Genomic DNA, 21,411 nt, shown 5'->3' on the forward strand with positions numbered 1-21,411 from the left:
CAAATTTGCATCTTAAGCCATCCTGACAGACTCTACCCTGAAATTAAGCTATGGGGTGGTAATCTCCTTTCAGGGAGTGGCCACATCCTTAACTAACCACAATTGGATGTGAAATAGGTAGCCACAGCCTCGGTATGAAGAGCACGCTGCTGATTCCTTGCTATGTACACTCACAGCCCGGATGGGTCAGCGTGGAGCCAGACACAGACAACCCTGGAGACTGTGGGAAATCTGCCCAGCTCGATTCATGAACCCAAGGTAACCGCCCATGCTCTTCCACAGTGTTTAAGCTTTCTTAATTATCTTCAATCTGTGAACCAGGCATGAGGCACAGCAGTTTGCGCATTAGCAGTACCCCAGCCATGACACTGCAATAAAACCACTACTAACCAATATGAGATTTCCATTTAATCTGTTCCATCATTTGGAATGGACACGCAAAAGAAACGTAAGAATATGTTACGTGAAAGTTGTTGACACCTTAACCTTCTGCTTATATATGGAGTTCATGTTTGGCTACTCTAAGACAGTAAGGAACTTAGTTATTCACCTGGATACCTGACACCAGAATCTTGCATGCAAATCTATTCTTTTCCTTCACTTACTTGCTTGGATCTTTTTTCCTCAATATTAAAACAGGGTAAAATTTCTTAAAGCCTGTAGTGTTTTTCTTCCCCCCACACTTTTTTTTTTTTTTTTTAAACTAGGGTAGGAAGATTGCAAATTCAGGCTCTTCAAAGTGGATCTCCTTTGCAAGTATTTTTATCATACTCACAGTGCTCTGAGCAAAGATGAAGGCAACTAAAATATTTAGCAAAGCCAAAACCAAGGCAGCAACTGCTGCTTATATTTCTAATGCCTGTTGCACATGAAACACTGGTGTGCAGTAACACCTTTCAGGGAAGTGCATGCTGAAAGTAATGCCTTACACTAAACGCTTCTCAGGTGGTCTTTTTGGATTATGCCTAATTCAACACAGTAAGGAACAAATCAGCAATTTAACAGACATAATATCAGTCATAATATCCTGACTGAATATCAGGATAAAAAGCTAGCACAATACTGAAATTAAAACTCTCAACATGGTAATTAGTTTGACTGCAGTGACAGAAGGTAATTATGAGCAAAGGAGACTAAAAATTAGATGTCTTCTGGTGATCTGGAATACCCTGCTAAAGCACTTGAACTCTTTGCTAGAAGTAGCCGTTTCAACAACACGATGTAGAACTGCTGAGGTACTAAAACTTAATTTCTACAGATTAGGTGAAGACAGTTACAGCTATGGTTTAGAAACAACAGAGTCTTAAAAAGGAATTAAATTCTACCTCAATTCTGATTTTATTTGTAACTTTCTGTAGAAGGCTTTATAATACTAAAAGACAATATTATGTAAAAGGGTACAAAGTCATTTTGGACATCTTTTCTAGAGGTAGGTTTAGCCCTTTGACTGAAACATTAAGGCATCTCAGTTGTGGGTTTGGTTGTTTTTTTTTTTTTTTTTTTAAATGAGAGCAATACGCATAATCTCAGATTTGTTCAGGTATCGGTCTGTTTAACAGAAAAGTCATCCTGTACCATTTTAAGGATTCAGACCATATCTTAATTTTTATCTTGCACTGGCTTGTGGGGACACGGTGCCAGTGCTAGCTGGCAACACACTGTGGTCTTCTATGAATAAAGGTACTATTTCCAACACTTCTGCAGGAGAGGCATTATCCTAATTTCGTAAATAAAAAGCAGAGATTACTTGTAGCAGGCCTGTGGAAGCAGGATTACAGTAGCATTTGCTGGCCACGGTCCTGTGTTTTCATACTGCATGTCTCCAACAGATTCAAAGGAAAATATATTACAAGTGTTCTGGGAGGAATTTTTAAGCTCTTTTTGTTTAGTTGATTTGACGCTGGTAATACAAGAAGTATTAAAGGAAGTACTGCTTGTTCTGGGGAAAACCCAGCTGCCTACTCCTGCTGTCAGATTAGTATCTGACATCTTTGCTGACTAAAGTTTCAGGTAAGACCTTCAGGGGGGTGGTGGTGGAATAAAATAATGGAGACTACTTGCGTTACTACTGTATGATACAAAGTGAATGCCCTTCTCAGTATCTACCTGGAGGTGAAAGCCTGTTTGAGTTTAAATATTTATGCTGTAAAGGTGTCCATACTGTGCTGTGCATTACACAAAAGGGAAGGCTGTCAGTAGCACAAAGGACTCAGTCTGAGGACAGACAAAAGCAAGGTAAGGAAAAGGATTACAGTGTAAGATCTATTTGTCAAAGTGGCAGGTACGTGCTTGTTAACTATTGCTTTTAATGACTGCTTTTACACTCAGCAGTGGCTAAAGCAGAAAAGTACAGGCTGTTGCAAAGTAAAGCCGGCAAAGCAGAGAACCATAAAGATGACAGAGTCTTATTTTAGAAGATCTGTAAAGGAAAAAGACAAACGCACAACCAGAAAAAACTCCACTGTTACACTTGAAACGCAAACACATTCATTTCAAATTATGTGAATAGGTCACTTATCACAGTCTGTTTTATTTTTATTCTTTTTACATATGATCCTACATAACAAACCTATTACATTTTGATTCCCAGGAGCAAAGTTATTCAGTGTCACTTTCTATTAAGCTTTGTGGAATTTCAAGTAGTAAAACAGCATTTTGTATATAAGCTATAAAGTGATGCATAGAAATGTTGGCCAAAATGTGTTTTGTCGCAGTTACTGCTGAAATGTTAACAGACATATATATATATATATATATACAGGGTCCACTCCATACTTCAGAACAGAAGTGGAGGTAAGTCAGTTTCCACCTCACCTCTTCCAACACCAAAATTAAAACAGATGCTGTAGCTGAAGACACAGATAGACATATTAAACCCCCTCAACCCTCTCAGGGCTCACTGAGTGTGCTGTTGGCTCTCCTAGAGAAAGGAAATGAGGCAGATCACTTTCCTTCCCCCCTCCTCCCCCCATATTAAAGAATAGCATGGGAATCAGTTTACCTATCTGTTCACATCAATTCTTGGTATCTGTACTCTGATGACACCAAGTCTATGCATGTCTAGATATGCAACACTATTTCAAGCATTAGTATTTTTTATACTGGAGTGAAATTCTTATACATTCAGACAAACACCAATGGCTTTACATCCAGGTAAACCATATTTTTATTTCTTTTAGTGTATCAGATGTGGCAGAGCGTGCTAAGAATGTACAAGTGAGTCATTCTTCAAGGGTGCAAAGGTAGGTATACCATGTAAAGAGAGGACCTTATCATGTTTAAGCTATAGTAGGTGCTAGTGATAAAAGTTCCCACCCTGTCCCCAAACCTAACCTCTTACCTCTTTGGGAGAGGTGAGGACTGAGCCACTCGCCAGTACCGCCGGTTTGGTTACAGACACTGGACTGGTAAAGGCGGAATCACGGCTGGAGGAGAGCGAGCCTGGTTTATGTTCACTTCTGTTGGCTTTCCATGGACTTGGCTATATCGAAGAGAACACAAAATACTGGACAGTAAATGGTAAGGCACAAGGAGGAGTTGCTCGCAAGTAGTAAAACAAATAAATATTATGTCCACTGTTGTACAGATATTTTTTTTCCCCCCTCTCCAAGAACAGTCTCAACAAGTTTACCTTGACACCCATTATTTTTCCCCATCATCTCCTGGTTTTCCCCAAACCACACACAGTTCTGCTTCATGGGCTCCAGTAAAACACCGTTAGAGCTCAAAGAGAAAATCTGGCATTGCACTTCGTTAACTGGAATCACCACTGAGTAATGCAATGCATCTTACAGCTACCCACAGATAGAAAGTAAAAAATTCCAATTAAATTCACATTTCATATGGGAGCACTGTATGCCATAAAGAAAGGGTTTGCGTCACTTGACGGGAAGTTCCCCTGTGCAAGGAAGAAGCACATCAAGGAATATTTCTGTCCAGGCTGAGAATGCAAATTATTTATTTCCTAGGGCTCTGAAAGTGTCCATCATCGCACTGATTTAACAACAAAAAATAAGAAAACAGCCAGTTCATTAAAGTGTATGAGCACTTGCTGTTTTGCTCTGGATACTCTCTGCAGTATCCCTTCAAATACACTGGCGACGTGGCTGAAAAACAAAGAATCCAAGATAAATTTTTGTTACTTGGAATGTTATTCTTCAGCCTCTCTTATCAACCAAGGACAAGCACTGTGAAGTGACAGTCTTTACAAAAAGGATCCTAACAAGAAACTCGTATCAAGTAGCATGAGAAATACACCTGTCAGCGCATTAAAATATACTGGTTCCTTTGACCCATTAGACTTCTGAAGTCAGCTTCAAGTCATGAGCAAAATAACTCATGCACAAGTGGGATTCAGCTAGATTTGAGATGCAACAGATCTCACATTCCGCAAGCAATGAGACTGAAATAATGGCTTCTGCTATGTTCTCACTCTCTATTGGGTTATTTTACTAATTTCTAAAGAAATAAATCGGTAGGGAGGCCAACAGCATTACTCTTTCACTCCAACTTAGAAACAAGAACAGTCCACATTACTGAATGGATCATTTGGCATTCACAGCACACATTTCAAACATTCTCTTCAAATCCAGAAAATATCCCTATCTGTGCAATATTGCCTGGTACTAAAATTAGGGCATAGAATTACATTGACCAAAAGTTTCTCTCCGCAGATCCAGTGGTTGCACTGTTCTCATACGCAGCTCTTGGCTGCTGATTGTTGTTCTCCCAGCTTCCACAAAGGGGCAGCTGAGACAAATTCAAAGACAGACCCCTACTGCTTTCTTGGGGAGGCCACTAGATTCAAGCACAACTAGAGATGAATATCGAAAGGAATCGTTTGCAGATTATGACCTCATGGATTGCTTGACTGTGAACAATTAGCCAAGACAGAACACACTTGTTTCACTGACACCAGTTGTCTTCCTTTCAATACTACTTGGTACAACTTAACAAAAACATTTTTCATTCAGTTTGCCTGTGACAACTTTCCAATACTGCTGACTTTGTCAAAAGGAATGTTTTGACCCCTCTGCTACTTTATGCACTGCAATTTCTGTCCTCTAATCACAGGGAAGATTTTGTTGGAATGTTGCAGCCAGCATTAATAAATTTTAGAACTCGAAGTATTTGGACACCTTTTTAAAGAACAACCTAGCTAATAGTTTTCTTAAGCTTCTAAATACTTTCGCTATTATTTCTACAAAGTTTCTAGGGCATCCATACATATAGATTCTCTGGAAAAAATGGGCAAGATGAAGCCTAGAGCTAAGAAACAAGAGAACTACTTGTATTTTTCAACACTCCTGTATTCCTTTCAGTAAAAGAATTATAGCACAAACCCCATTACTTTTCCAGGTTGTCTTTAAGGCTCAACAAAATTAAAGCTAAATTGCAGGATATTACAATCTAATCTGATCTTAGTCTCAGTTGTGTTTTAAACACATCAAAGTATTGTAACCCAATAAAGATGTTTCAAGGTAGTCACGTGAACAATTCAAGCACATCCTAGCACACATTCCACTCCTCTAGCTTTGCTTGTTTTGTCTAAGTAAGATAAGTATTTCTCTAATGCACGAGAACACAGCTATTCAGACAGACATTAGTATAGTCAGAATAGAGGTTAGATATCTGTATGGACAAGACCAAATACCATTTTAACAGGGAACAACAATTTTAGTAGTAAACAGACCTCTACTGTGAAGGCCACTACCCCAGAAACTACTGGATTCCAACTCCTGCTATTTGTTAGGGGGTTGATGCCCTTGTCCAGGGGGAGAGCCTTGATCTGCAGTTCACTAATGTGGTTGGAAACCCCTGTACCTTGGAAGGAGGAGCCGCAGGTTTAGGAACCAGATTTTTGTAGACGCTTGGGACAATGGTGGTGGCTTTGTTGCCATTTGCCAGGTGAGAAACAGGTGATGTAAATGCAGCTGAGAAGGCGGCGGCAGGATCCTCTTTTGAAACCTTTTTGATGACCAGCATCTTGGTAGGTTGCTTGGCACTAGGGGGGTTTTCTGTAAAAATAAAACAAGAAAGATACTGAAATACAAATGTTCAGTTTCATAACAGCTTCAGTATACTGCTCCAGTTTCTCCCCTCTCAATGTTAGATGCTACACTTCTGTTTCTGAGACTGCTACCAGCTGCTCTTTCGTTTCAGCTTTGAGCAAAGATACTGGATAAGGATGTTGAAGTGCAATCTTTTTTTTATTTAACCACAACAGCTCCCTTGACGTTGAAGGGAAAAACCTACAGTGTGATCAGCTAACAGCCTTCCACCATACCACAGGAATCAGAACAGATTATTAGCATTTTTTTGAGCAACCGTTGATCAGCCTTGTAAATTCACTAACACAGCAAAAATACTTTGCATAACTTATACCTTGAAAGACAGTGCTTTTACAAACAAGCACAATTAATATTCCTTAGGCCAAATCAACACATTTGCAGGAGCAGAACAATTTAAAAACAGTAACAGTACAAACAGCTAAAAGCCCCATAAATGCTAATTGTCATTATTTTTTGAGCAGAACAATAGCTACCTGACAAACATGCAAAAAGAATACAATCTGGTACTACAGCAAAAAGTGGTTTTGATTTTTTTTGTATTTGTACTACTTACAGTATCTAACCCTACTAATCTAGCTAGAGATTAACAAACATATTTAGTTGCAAGAACTGTTACCTTGTTTCACTTTTTTTTTTAAAGGCAGATTCACATACCACATCCGAATGAAAAGCAAGCCTGTTCTGAGTTTAAAAATTCCGAAATAAATCCAAACCACAGAATTATGACAGTTTTGTGGTATTTCTAATATGAAGATCACAAGTCAGGAACTAATGTCTAGTTCACTAAAACCTGCTCTGCCCTTCAAGTGATGCCTGAATGAAACTGTAACTGCAGTAAGACAAGAAGCAAACAGAACAGTGACGTTTACTGCCACCAGAAGTTTTTTTTATGACAAGCACAGTTTCAAGTAGGCAAAAAGGCCAAGAGATTAGTGAAGACTGTGTGATGAAAACAACAAAGAAAAAGTTGCAAACTGTCTGCAGTCTTTAAAATCTTTTTGAGTGAGAAAAATAGCATTTAAACATTGGTTACAATTTTCTGCTTCAGCATCAGTGTTCTGTACAGCGATGTAAATACCTTTACCTACCCCATACTCCAGAAGGTGTTCCTAAAGGTTTGTTCTGGTTGTTGTGTCTTCCAGCTTCTGGATTCAAAGATGGCTGTAAAAAGACAATGCGAATGAGTATATCATATTGTATATAACAACAACAACAAATCAGTATTAACATAACATTATGCTTCTAGGATCCCAGTGTACAGGTAGATTTCTCTGAACAGCACCTGAATTAGAAGAGAGTGCTTTGTCACAAGACATATAAAAAAATCAAGTTTGTATTCTCCTTGGCTTCTGCTGTATTTCTAAAAGAACTATTGGAGGGTTCAGGATAGACCTATTAGTGTTCTACTGTGTGATTAAATATATTCCACCAACCAATACACACGTAAAAGTTTTAGGTACTTAATCAGTAGCTCAAAATATAAAACAGAATCCACATCATCAGTATATGAAGAATCTAGTCCCATTTCCCAAATATTTTTATACAATAATTATGCACTAACCAAATAAATAAAAAAAAACCCAAAAGCAATACTAGGCTCCTAATGTAAAATAGTAATGAATATATATACAATTACTGACAAAAAAGTTACATGTAAATTTATGTTAAGATTCAGACCCCACTTTTCCAGACAATACTGCACCCAGACTCAGTGCTCTCTGTAGACTTACCTTTGATTCAGTATCGGAATTCAACTTAGTTGAACAACTAAGGACGTGTCCAAGCTCAAAGCAGAGTACAGAAAAATCTAAGCATTCAATGACAAGTGTTCTTGATTAGCTATTCCTCTTCCCCCGTCCCAAATAACTTCAGTTCAAAATAAAGCCATCTTTTTCCTCTTTTTAATGACTTCTTCATATGTTAGTTACTATGGTGACAGCATAAGTCTTTAATAATGAGCTTCGAAATAGCAGGCATTCCTGTTCTATAAGACTTAGGAAAAAATGTCACACCATAGCATAAATTCCTGCCTCAGACCCTAGAAATCCCTGTTTCAGTGCTTCATTTTTTAGTTACAGGTCAGTTTTATAGCAGGGGTGCTCACACCACAGGAGAATGTAGACTTAACAGCCTGTTTTGCAGATCTTTCAGGAAAAGTGTTGCCACTGTCAGCCACACAAGCCTAACAACTACATACTTAACCACAGCATCCATTAGTTTCACCACTATGGCAAAGACAATACAGGAGTTATTTAGCAAAGCTTGCTACTAGACAGCATATGGCATTATCATCTTAAAAAAAAAATATGGGTGAAATAATTACAGAATAAACAGCCATGTAAGTTGGGGAAAGGCACTCATCAAGGCACTGAAGAAGAGAATGAAGTAGTACATGAAAGAAAGATTAGACCAAGACAGACTACAGTAGTGCACCGTTGCAATCGTTAACTTTCTACATTTCAACAGGTTTTTGACAGTCTAAAGAACAAGCTTATAGAAATCCTGAATTACAGTATTCTTGAGAAATCAGATTAACAGAAATCTACACACAAGCTTTACCACTGCTCTCCAGGCGTTAACCACCCTGTGATGCAGGCTATCACACCCAGCAGAAGCAGCTGAACAACAGCATGCAATCACTCCCCAGGCACTTCACTGAAAAAGCCCAGCAGCTTAAAGTAAACTGGCTCCTGTGGCAATTTAAGTGTAGATTCTAGATTCTGGCCTGAAGCAGCTGTGTGGCATTCATATATTTCACTCCAACTCCTAATTTCCTGAATAGAAGCAGTGCCATCAAACTGCCATGACAATTTCAGCTGTAAACAGCCTTCTAGAGGCAAAAGCTGAATAAGAGAGCAAAAAGCTCAAGACGATGATATGCCCAAGCGTGCACACTATCACCAGAAACTCTCATTACTGGAGGAAACAACAGCTTTAGCATTGAAGATGAAGTCAGAGGGATTGCATTAGGTGAAGGGACTGAGTTACCAGAACCTTACAGATGATATTGACCTCATTACACTGGTCAAGAAGAGTCTAGAGAAAGCAAGAAACAAGACGCAAAAAGCAATATAGGTGGTCTGATAACAATGAAATCCTCATCAGGGAAATTAAATTGGAAAGAGAAAGCAGAAAAGGTGCGTGTATCTCAGAGCATTAGCATTAAGGAATGCACATGGTAAGAATGAAAGTCATAAGTCCAAATACTACTTGGAAAAGTTTGGAAAACTGAATTCCAGTAAAAATAAAGCCAGGATGTAAGAGACTATAGTACCGATAACACCATGTGAATCAGAAGGTGGATAAGAAGAAAGTTGATGAAGTGGAGATACGGATAGAAGAAATGGCTCAAGAAACCCCAATCCACAGATTGAGATAGAAAAACATCTCTCATAACAAAATACTATTCCAGAAGATTCAAGACAGATGGTTGCAAAGGTCTGAGCACATGTCATGAACAAGCTTGGGAAGGTTATCACAAACACCAACATGTACCAGAATGCAGGAGACAGGAACAGCAGGCAGAATGAAGATAAGCTGAACAGATGTACTTAGGAGCAAAAAAAAAAAAGGCTCTGTAAGCAAAGCCACAAAGTCAGTACAACTGCTCTTCCTGTGGCAGACCAAAGTGTCACCTTATGGGTTTCGCTGAAGATCTGGCTTGTGTGTTACAATGTTATCTTCAGCTCACAATAACCATTTGGCAAAATACAGTAATGTGCCAAAACCCATAATCCAACAGGTTGTCAAATCCTGAGGACTCTGGGTACCAATTAGCATCCTGTCAGCACTGGAATAATTTTGTTAAATCTGTTTTGATCTCAAACATGGAACGGAATGCAACCCTAGATCCTCACCATCTATCAATGCTAATTAAAATGAGAACCGAAAAGCCACTTCTCACAGCTGCCACTTCTAGTGAGAAGCTACACACTTACAAAGTCTTCTTCCTCAAATTGCAACTGCTCTTTATCTTCCTTCTTCTCTTCCCTGGATTCAACAGGCAGCTTTTCTTGAAAGGCGGAACTTTTCCGAGAATGGAAGTTGCCATTCCAGTGGCGATGAACTCCAGTTCCTCCTCCACCACGCTGGTTCACACCATCATGGCCCCGTGAGGGACCATGCCAGCCAGGCTGACTGCCAGAAAGCCCAACATGAGCTCCTTTAGAAACACCAGAATCTACAGAATCATGGCGGAGAAGGGACGGCTGATGCCAGCAGTCTAAACAAAAGGAGATAAGTATGCAAATAAAAAAAGTCAACACAGTGTGCAGAATACTGGAAATATCAGGCTGTTTTTCTTGTTGTAAGTCAGTGTTCACTAAGTAACTATAAGGCCAAAGTTATTAAGCTACTGTGTGATCATATCAGAAAACAAACCGAGCTACACAATGCACATACAGCTACCACAGAAACCCCTTAAGGCCTGAGCGCATGGCATGGAAGAAGAGAATAGCACAAGTTTCTTATAGGATGCTTTGAAAAGGTACAGTTTTAGAAAATGTTGTTTAAGTTCTGCAGAATTCTTCATTCTGTTGAATATTCCAGAATGTTTGCTCTCAGGCTGCGTTCTGATTCTTCCTACTCACCTCCTGCAGTTCGGAGGGGGCCATTATTGAAAAATCCATCAGAAGAGTTGTGTCTCCTACGGCTCACCCCAAAGCGGCCCTCTCCCCGTGGAAGATGCTCTCCATGTTTCTCAAAGGTGGCTGCAGGGGACTGCAGAAAGAAAAAGGTGATGTAATAAAGCATTCCTTAGGGCACCCAGAAGCCTGCCAGTCCAACAGTGACATTTTGTCAACTTAAAAAAAAACAAAAAAAAAAAACCCCAAAAAAACCCCAAAACAACCAACACACCCACAGCAAAACAACAAACCCCACATTCCTGTACTAGTTTTCAATACAGCATTTGTATCTCTATTGCTTAGCCAATGACATCAACAATCATATGAACCTTATCAGAATGGCACACAAATCAGCGTATCCTACAAAGGATCAGAGAGAACCTAACACACTAATCTTACCAGCGGTCTTTGCAAACACATACTTTCTGCAAAGATCATTAAAGAAATTCTATAATACACAGGTGCTCATTCATTCACTCCCTCTAAAGACAGAATAGCAGACAGCAATGGAGGATTCAATCAGTCCAACTGAAATTCAGAGATCACCAAGTAAGTTAAAATCACTTTTGGGTTGAAACAACTATGATGCTGTAGAAAACATTAACACTTCTAGCATTAAGATTCCAAAGAATCTTTTACTCTTCACTTTCTCTCATTTATAAAAAAATCAGAAGTTTGTTTTAAATGGATCAAATATCCTGAAATTACTTTCGTCTCCTCATATTTAAGCATGAAGGTGAAAGAGCTGTGTCCCTACTTGTTCATCAATGTTGTTCATCATGAGCTGGTTTGCTCTTAAAATGTCTTCCTCCACCACCATGCACAGGCAATGCAAATTATTGAAGTCCTAAACCAGATTTCCTGGGTGAACCTAAGCTTCTTCTGGAATTAGTTTTAGAAAGGTGACGGGCAACCTGCTCTCATTTTAAGGTTGCAAAAAACTAATGAGTATTTCTGAGTTTGGAGTTAGAGCCCAAGGGCTTATCATCAATCTACTACTCAGCAAGGGTCAAAGTATTTTCATAAATCAAACCCAAATTATATTCTGAATTGTAAATAAGTGGCAGCTCAAGTCTTGACTCCCACAGATTTAGGACGATTTCTTTAATGACTTTCTACTTGGGATCCCACTGAAGTTTCAATGTAAAGACACTGAACTACTTCCATGTCTGAACACAAAGACTGTTCCTCCTCTGAAATAAAAGGGATACATTTCATGGAATCACGGACTTTCAGAGTTGGAAGGGACCTCTAGAGATCATCTAGTCCAACTCCCCTGCTAAAGCAGGATTGCCCAGAGCACATTACTCAGGACTGCATCCAGGCGGGTCTTGAAAACCTCCAGAGAAGGGAACTCCACAGCCTCCCTGGGCAGCCTGTGCCAGTGCTCTGTCACCCTCACCGTAAAGAAGTTTTTCCATGTATTTGAACGGAACTTCCTATGATCTAACTTGTGCCCATTGCCCCTCGTCCTGTCACTGGGAACCACTGAAAAGAGCCTGGCTCCATCCTCCTTCAACCCACCCTTTAGATACTTGTACGCCATAATAAGGTCTCCTCTCAGCCTTCTCTTCTCCAGGCTAAAGAGTCCCAGCTCTTTCAGCCTTTCCTCATAAGGAAGATGCTCCAATCCCTTAATCATCTTAGTTCCCCTTTGCTGGACTCACTCCAGCAGTTCCCTGTCCCTCTTGAACTGGGGAGCCCAAAACTGGACTCAGTATTCGAGTTGTGGCCTCACCAGTGCAGAGTAGAGGGGGAGAATGACCTCCTTCGACCCACTGGCCACACTCTTCCCTATGCAGCCCGGGATTCCATTGGCCTTTTGGGCAACAAGGGCACATTGCTGGGTCATGGATAATTTACTGTCTACTAGGACCCCCAGATCCTTCTCCTCAGAACTACTTCCCAGCAGGTCCGCCCCTAACCTATACTGGTGCCCAGCATTCTTCCTCCCCAGGTGCAGGACTTTGCACTTGCTTTTGTTGAACCTCATTAGGTTCTTCTCTGCCCAGCTCTCCAGTCTGTCCAGGTCACGCTGGATGGCAGCACGGCCCTCTGGGGTGTCAGCCACCCCACCCAGTTTGGGGTTAAAACAAAGACAAGAAAAATTATTTTCACCTTAGCAAGTTTTCAAAAGTCTTTAAAAAAACACAAAAGAAGTTAAAATTAAATATTTTAAGTTTAACAAAACACTGGGGAAATTTTTTTCTTTTTATTCTTGTCATAGCTGTCAAAGAAGGTAATCTGTATTAATGTTACCTTGGTTGACTGTGGCGTTGAGAAGTTAAGCCAGGCAGGAACAAAGTCATGCTGCGCCATTTAGGTCCAGTGTCTCCCTTCAATAAAATGAGGCATCAAACCTCATGGCCAGGATCTGTAAATGAAAAGAACATCCCTTGACTGTCAACTTTTCCAAACTGAAATAATAATACAATTTATTTCCCAAAGCTTGGCCTATACAAATAGGAGGGGGAAAGCGCTGTAGTTATTCATATTACACTTAAGCATTTTTTCTTCCTGCTGACTTTGTTCCTCTGACCAAAACAGGTAAGAACTTAAACATTCCCAGCTACTTCCTGTTTACAATTAACACGCCCATGAAATTCATGATAGGAAGGGCGTGGAGGTGAGAAGAAAACAGAACAAATGGCATACAGAAGCCATACAATGCACAGACGTATAAAATCAAGACATAACAGAATTTGGGGTACGTTCCTTCGTTGCTCATTGTCTCAGTTTACAAAGGGGTTATTGCTGCATGTTTTATTCCAGAGGCTGTAAATCAAACCGGTGATGAGAGCAGATGAGAGACCTAAAGGACAACCATTACTTCAGCTCCTGTACCCCCAACTTAAAATTGTATCCAGATCCACCAACTTCCATACACCAGGGAATATCCTATGCTGAAACTACCTTCACAGCTAAGAAACCCAATGGTTAGGAACAGAACACAAGCTGATTGAAGGGTCTTCAAGCAAAGACCAGCTGAGGCATCTCACTGAGGAATCTGAAACTGTATTGTTCTTTCCAACATGTCATAGCAATTTCCAGTGCAGAAAACGATGAAAATTCTACTATTGCTGTGTATAACTGAATTCTGCCTTTTTGTGGCAGGTTCTCCAGTTTACGATTTTGCTTTATTTTTCAACTTTAATTTTACCTATGAACAAGTCAATACTATGTAATCAAAGAAAAAGGTACATATGATCACTTACCCTGAGTTTGGCCTCTGCAGTCCAATGTCCTCAGTTTCTGTGCTTCACTAACTTTCGGGTTCCTTCCTTCTCCAGTATGCTGAAAGGCCAGCCTTGAGGCAATAGTGCGTCTCGAAGCAGAGCACGAGAGGCCGCACTTCGTGCCAACTGTGCCCTTCACCCCCTCAGCTGCTCATTTTAACCTCTCTTTGCACTCTCACTACAAAAAAAAAATACCTAAGAAGGTAATTTATATTTTAAAAAAGCCACAACCACGTTCACCTCATTAAATTTCCTCTGGTCGTGGTAGTACAGAAGTCAGCCTTTACATTACAAAAAGGTTTGTCAAGTCTGCATGACAACATTCAGAGCAACACCATGGTTAATACTGAACAGATACACTCAAGTCTGCTGGATAATTCATGATCTGCAGCAGATCAACCTGAACACTCTGGAAAAAGGACGACGTTACATAAAAACGTTTGTCCCAAATGCTGAGATCTAAACAAGAAGCATCTGCCCAAGTGCTCTTAAAATATAAACTTCATTTTTATCACATACATCTGCTAAAAAAAGGTATAGTATTTTAAAAAATGAATGTTAGGATATACTCTGGTCTTCACGTAACTTGGTTAATGCTCCACAGAGCTAAGCACTACTTGATATAAAGCTCAAAAGCAGGCACAAATGTCTATCTCCCTGTTTTTCACCATTTACATGCTGAAACATAGATCACATGAACAAAAAAATGCCAGGTCCAAAAATAATCTCTTCTACTCTATTTTTTGCAGACTGGGTGCTGCTTTTAAAGGGACACAAATTATTCCACAAGAGCTTCTTGTTCTATAGCGGAGAGTTCACTTCTGGGTCATAGTCCTCTTCCATCAAAGAGGCAAGACAGGAACTGTAGTCACTATAAAAAACAAACAAAACCCCATCAATACAAGCGGCATAAACATGACAAAGTATGACTAGAGAGAAGAACAGAAAGAGAAACTGAGCAACTATAGTGCAAGTGCCAAATGCTATTTGATCTCTGATAAAAACAAAACCTGAAATAATCTAATAAAAAAAAAAAAGTCCCCGAAAAGGACATTTTTCCTTTTAAATGGTCATTTCCCAAATTTAGTTTACAAAAGGGCAATACAAACAAGCTGAATCAGAATAAAAGGAAGAGTGGAGAAACTGCATGCAGCTGATGAAAGAAAGAGATACCACAATTCGTAGCAATTTTAAAACCTGCTGCTAAAATAATAATGAGACTCTAGGCTGCAGGTAGATTTGGCCATTCCATGTACCTCATCTCCTTTATGCGCTCACATCATTGCTCACCTGCTCCAATACTGCCAGACTCCCCTATCAAGAGACTCATGATAGTAATACATCCAGTATTCCATTAACTCCTCCACAGAAAATACCACCACCAAAAAAAGACTTTTTCTGCTATGGCCTCTTTTTCCTTGAACCATCTTACCTAACCAGAAGCAAACAGATATGTTTACTGTTCCTGAAACATCTGAGAAGTTTTATTACTGTTTTGAAGCCATCAGCTGTTTCTGAGGATCCCTTTAGGCGTGCCTTATTATGCCATTATATTTGACTTAATTGAGTTTGTTTTCCTTGTTTGAATAGGGTTCCATTCTCTGATCAGTTTTGGGTTTTGTTGCACTTGTTATGCCATTCTTTAATCTGCTAAGCACTTTTTTTTTTTTTTTTTTTTTTAAGTTTTTAAGACAATTTTGAGAGGCTTAAAATAAGCATACACAGGGAATAGTAAAAGAATCACCACCTTTTCATCCTCTGGGTCATTCCCTTTAATGAAACCCCTCATGTTCATATCATGTTTCCTTTCTGGAACTAGATGTTATTGTTGTGTAGGGGAGTTTGGAAAGAGGGAAACATTTTTGCACCTAAGCTGTAAGCCAGGATCACATTTCTGGAGGTAGAAAAACAACAAGCAGCCATACAACCCCTAAAAACTACCAGCCAAGATGAGGCAAAACCAGAGTGGACATGGCCATACACAATACTGACCTGGGAACTTTCCGAGCATCCCACCCCATGCCACAAGCTAGTAAGCATCACACACTGTAAACAAAAGTGCTAACCTATCAAGACCTGTTTTTCTATTAAAGGGTAATTTTTCAGTGTGTATAGGGACATGCTGGAACATCTGCTGCAGATAGAACAGTCTTCCCATCACGCTGAACTCAGCACAGGTACAGAACTCCTTTAGATGTGACCTTCAGAGGCTGCTACCAAACGTTTGAGCAGTAAGTAGAAGATAAAACAGGGACAAAGTCAATGCAGTTGAATATATTTAAACAGGATTCATTACCTTCTGAATAAATATGCTTTTCAGAACAAACTGTATAGCAATTAAGCCATGTCAAACTATTGACCAAAGCAACTCATATAATTTAAGAAGTTGATTTAACGAACCTTGAGAACGATTCACAGTGATGTGAAAAATGGACCTAAACAGAGCAAAGCCCACACAGAACTGTTCTCTGGATTTAAGGGTATCTAAATAAATGCACACCACAGAATTACAGTTTTGAAGTAGGAACTAGGTCCGAGTATATAACAAAAATAAAAACACCACAGAGTACAACACTCAGGTTCCACTTCACAAAAAAGGTTCCCAGTAACTTTGGAAAAGGAAATGGAAAGCGCATCAACTTTTTGCAAAACTTGTGTTACTGCAAGGCATCTTTTTATATTTCAGCACAATCAAAACTAATGTGAAACTCTTTGCAAAATGCTGAAGTTTAGAAAAGATCTTGCAGAAGATCCAGGTGTCCTAACCAGCTATTTTGATATCATTGTTAGTGTCAGCGACCAGGACAGTTCACTATGGAGCAGTACCTAACATGCACATAGGCAGTCTAGTGCAACTCCTAGACGTGACATTTGGGACTGATGTCCAAGTCTTGCAAACATCATGCTTGCAGTTAGCATAAATTAGGCACTGCTGATCAGAAAACTTTACACTTGTTAAAGGAATGACCTCCACATCATCTCAAACCTTCTATCAAGTATTTTGATTCTTCTGTAACTTTTGTTCTGAAACAATCTCACTTGTGGGTGTTAGTTACACGGCTCTGAAGATGCTGCAGTAAAATAAAGAGGCTTAAATTAATGTCCACCCACTTATCTTTAAGTAGCGTACAGGAAACACACTTTAGATAGTAAATTCAAACTCATGTCTTGAGCCCTTCCAAAGCTGTGTTTCCTGGCACGAGTAAGGTACGGAAGGCTATAACATGCCAATACACTATACAGCAATGCAGCCTGCAGCTGGCTCAATAGGCATATATGCTGCTCTTCAGTCATCGCCTTCCTGTGCGTGTAGTACCACAAAAAGAACAAGGTATGTGACATTAAAATCCAATAATTTTTGCTAAAGCAAAAAACTTGCTATTAGATGAAATGTTGTTAATGACATTACTACCAAAACCCTGCAGTGTCCAGGATTACCCCACGTGCTAGGTTTTACAGCCTCCTCTCACACACACACTCTGAATCCTGCCCAACATTACACCTTCAACCTAAGACCACTTCCATAACCTACCATACTACTGACAACAATAATATCACAAAATCATAATGAACAAGACCCAATGCCTCTCAATTACCTTCTCTGACAGCAACCTACAATAAATTCTTCAGGAAAAAAAAAGTGCAAGATCAAGAGTGAATAACATCAGGGCTCCCAGGACACTTTCTCAGACTTTTAAGCCAGAGTCTGTATTATAGTTTATTACCAGTCAGTGCTTCTACGTAAATCTGTTGAATTTTTTTTTTGTTTGTTTTTAGACACATTTATATGTTTTTGCCTCCCAAATGAGAGGGGGCACAGTCTACTTGGGCTTTGTGTAAAAGTCGATTTGTGGCTATAAAAACGTCAGCCTCAATTCAAATGGATGTTTTCTTGTGCTACCAAAGTGCCTGACCACATTCTATTCGGCTTTCCACGATACTCATGATTTTATACATGATATATGTACTCATCAAGTCACGCCTCTTCCAAGCTAAGCCAGACTATTTCTGGAAGCTTTCTGAACTTCTCTCATCATCCTTACTAGCCTTTACCATTAGATATAAAGTCACCAAAACTGCATAAAGCGCTCCAAATCTGGGAGTACGACCAATGTATACATTGACAAAACTGAGCATTTTTTAACCTTTCTTCCTAATATCTAACAACATCTATTTTTTTTTTTGTTATTACTACATACAACTGAAATGGCCTTTGCTAACTACTCAATAATGAAGAGAGCAAAGATACTCCTGAAATTCAGGTGGGGTCTGCTTTTCTCTGGTCATGCACATGAGCACGTGAGTAGAACAAACACTCACACATTCCCTGACGACAAAGTTCCCAATTCTTCCCATACTGCATTCACAGTTCAGTTGAACTGGTCTCTGCTTCACTATGGAAAACAGCAAGGGCAAAGATCATCCCCAGTAGCCACTCCCAATTCCAGGAAAAAAGCAAAGGAAAATGCTCATCAACGCAAATTTAATTAATTCTCACTCTTTTAAATGAGTTCAAGTTTGAATTACTTCTGGAAATAAGATCAGAAAAAGAGAAACTAATAATATCACTAAATGAAGTGTTCAGAACAATGAAATCTGCATTAATGACCTTTGGTGAAGAAAAAAGGTTGTCTGTCAGCTACCCCAAAATATTCTTTCCCTGATGAAAATGAAGTCGTCTTTGGCAAGTAATAGAAGTTTGTAAATCATTAAACTCTGTATTAGCACTTAAGTTCCACTTGTTAACAGTTCTAATTAACCTTTAAATAATTTCAATTATCATTTTTAACATGCTGCATTAAAAGTGTTTTAACTTATTTCATAGCAATCTCTTTTCATAAGTTTTTGTTGTTACAAAAGTACTTTTTCCCCTTGTGCTTAAGTTTCATATCTAAATATCCTTCACCATGTTGTTTAACATGGAAGTGGAAGAAGTGATATTTGTCACTGAGTCAAATAAACAAGTGAAAGTTGTCAGATGCTTTTTCATATTATCAGATTTCATTGTGTATTTATCTAAACAAATATTAAAGTTTGACATGAAAATTGAAGAAACATACAAGCACATTCAATTTAAAGACTACAGTAAGGAACATACATAGTCCAGGACAAAAAACTCGTCCTCTGATACACCATTAAAAAAGTATTCTTGCTGTGCTACAGTTTAATATAGTTACACAGTCTTAATCCTTCTGCTAACTTTCATTCCTACTCCTAACATTGACTTGACCAGAGTTAATCTCTAAGCCAGAGAGAGTTTATAAAGCTTCGACTCTCAAGCTGAGCTTTCCATATATGCCTGACAGTAGGAACCAAGGATATATTCAATATGCCAAGACCTATATCGACCAGAAGGTAAGACTAAAGAGACAAGCTAAAGATAACACGGCCCCTGAGCTGCGATATGAAACTACTCACTGGGAATGGATCAAGACCTTTCAAAACCCCTATGAAAACGCATAGATTAGCCTTATCAGCAGTGCATTTTTTCTATTGCTTCCTCTTCCATCTCCTGCCTTGGTCTACAAAACTGTACAAGCCTGATGGGAAGAGAAATCTGCCCCGAGATAAAAGATTGCCTGCCATGCCGTGCTGTTCTAGCACACCAACTCTCTGGGAATACCTGGAACCAGGGCTTCTAACCTTCGCTCACATTACATACTACAGCTCACATTTCTGAAACAGACAAGTTTTACTGGATGCTTTTTCTGCCACAACGTTCCTTGCAAGCCTCTTCAGCTCTGCTGTCAACCTAGAATCCTATTAGTTACATTAATTCAATTTCTCATCTCCTGCAAAAGCAAATCGCAACGACTTGGAGCCTCTAGCAGAAAACTAGCTTAAAAGTCAACTTTTACCCTTCGTTATACATTTATCAATCCAGCTAATAGCAGCTGTAAAAGGTCACAGGGACAACGTCTGCCTGTCCCTGCCACAATTTCAGCTCACTTCACTGCATTTCTATGTATTTCTCTAAATAGAACATGTTTACTTAAAAACAGTAAAGATTTGGTTTTCTAACTGACCAACTCAATTTGGGATTTCAGTAATATTCCTAAAGATCAGATGTCAGCTGGGTTGCAAAAGCATTCAGAAAAATTAGTGAACAATTTAATGGATGCATAAGGCAGAACAGAATTTACTACCCTCATCAGTTTTCTTTCTGTGCAGCTCTTTTAAAGTTATTTAATCAAGCAGATATGCCTAAACATACACAACAGACCTTTCCACTTAGCTACTCTTCAGAGTATCATTTAACAGGTGTATGTTAGTTTATGATAAGGAATTAATACCATGTGCATTCACTAAAATATGATATCTTTCTAACAACTTTTGATTCGTTCAACACATGCATAGAAATAGCAAGTCACAGCCCGGAGCCCAACCTAGGAGTCATCAAAACCATGCTACTGATTTCCTAAAGGATATCAAAAAGCCACACATGAAATTTCATTATCCTGTTTTCTAAAAAAGCAGAGCATGGCTTGGTCTTACTATTATTAGAAACATTTTATTGAATAAGATAATCATATTTGGGCACACAGCTCTTTTAAAATAATGTAATTACAAATCTTGCTTCAACCTCACATGCGTTATTAGGCCTTACTATAATAGAAGGCACAAGTGCAGCATTACTAGTACTATAGTTGTTATAACAACTGGTGAGCTATGTCTTCTCAAGCTGAGATCGTTTATTTGCAGTTAATGGCACATTCACCTACATAAAGTATCTACAAAACAAACTTACTTTTATTTTGCTTTCAGCTTCCATTAATACAATTGTCTAGACACACCTTCAGTCTGTCTACACGACTGAAATACGGTTCCCTTTTGAGAGAACAAATGTAGATGTTCCAGAACGGCACGTACAACTGGTAGTGCTCACACACCTGAGCTATTATGCACCAGCATAACTATAATACACATCTGCCATCGTTACTTGTTTCTTTCCATTATATCACACAACCAGCCCCCCAAAACGGTTACTCGAATACAAAGGGCAGTTCTAGTAATTAAAAATACCGTGCAAAATACTGTTTAAATTGTATCTGTGTGCTGCAAAATCTAGCATGTAAAGAGGCAAAGCATCACTTATGAAGGATTTTATGGAAGCAGGGAAACATGAGCCCATTAAAACACTAAATGATGGATTAAAATGTTAATCATGGTCCAAACCAAAATCTTCCCAAATACAGATATTAAAAGTACTTGTGAAAACCAGCCACTACTGAAAGATTAACACCTTGTTTTTCAAGTTTAAAGCAAACGACTCTACCTTGCAGAATCATCAAAACTGTTTTGCGTTCCAGAAACAACACTGCAAATCTATATATCCCAAGATGAAAACATGCCAGAAGCTTGTCCACACAAAAGTTTTTCCAGAGTAACAGGCTGGGGGTGGGGGAGAAATCATTAACTGTCCTGTATCTGACCACTTTTGCAAACCAGATGACTAACTTAAATTAACCAAAAATAGGT

General features: G+C 39.1%; 1 protein-coding gene across 2 annotated transcripts in view; it reads right to left on the reverse strand.

The window, feature by feature from the left end:
• Window positions 1–21,411, reverse strand: part of GPBP1L1 (GC-rich promoter binding protein 1 like 1) — a 34,047-nt gene that overhangs the window by 3,615 nt on the left and 9,021 nt on the right. For both annotated transcript variants that reach the window (XM_082483595.1, XM_082483596.1), the window contains 7 exons: window positions 13,912–14,803; window positions 12,956–13,070; window positions 10,661–10,790; window positions 10,010–10,293; window positions 7,160–7,232; window positions 5,824–6,017; window positions 3,341–3,481 (listed from right to left, as the gene is read on the reverse strand). In XM_082483595.1, coding sequence (XP_082339721.1) covers window positions 3,341–3,481; window positions 5,824–6,017; window positions 7,160–7,232; window positions 10,010–10,293; window positions 10,661–10,790; window positions 12,956–13,015 — 882 coding nt within the window. In that variant the 5' untranslated portion in view covers window positions 13,016–13,070; window positions 13,912–14,803. The remainder of the gene's footprint in view (window positions 1–3,340; window positions 3,482–5,823; window positions 6,018–7,159; window positions 7,233–10,009; window positions 10,294–10,660; window positions 10,791–12,955; window positions 13,071–13,911; window positions 14,804–21,411) is intronic.

Source organism: Vanellus vanellus (assembly GCF_965231255.1).
Source record: "Vanellus vanellus genome assembly, chromosome: 5".
Lineage (NCBI taxonomy): Eukaryota > Metazoa > Chordata > Aves > Charadriiformes > Charadriidae > Vanellus > Vanellus vanellus.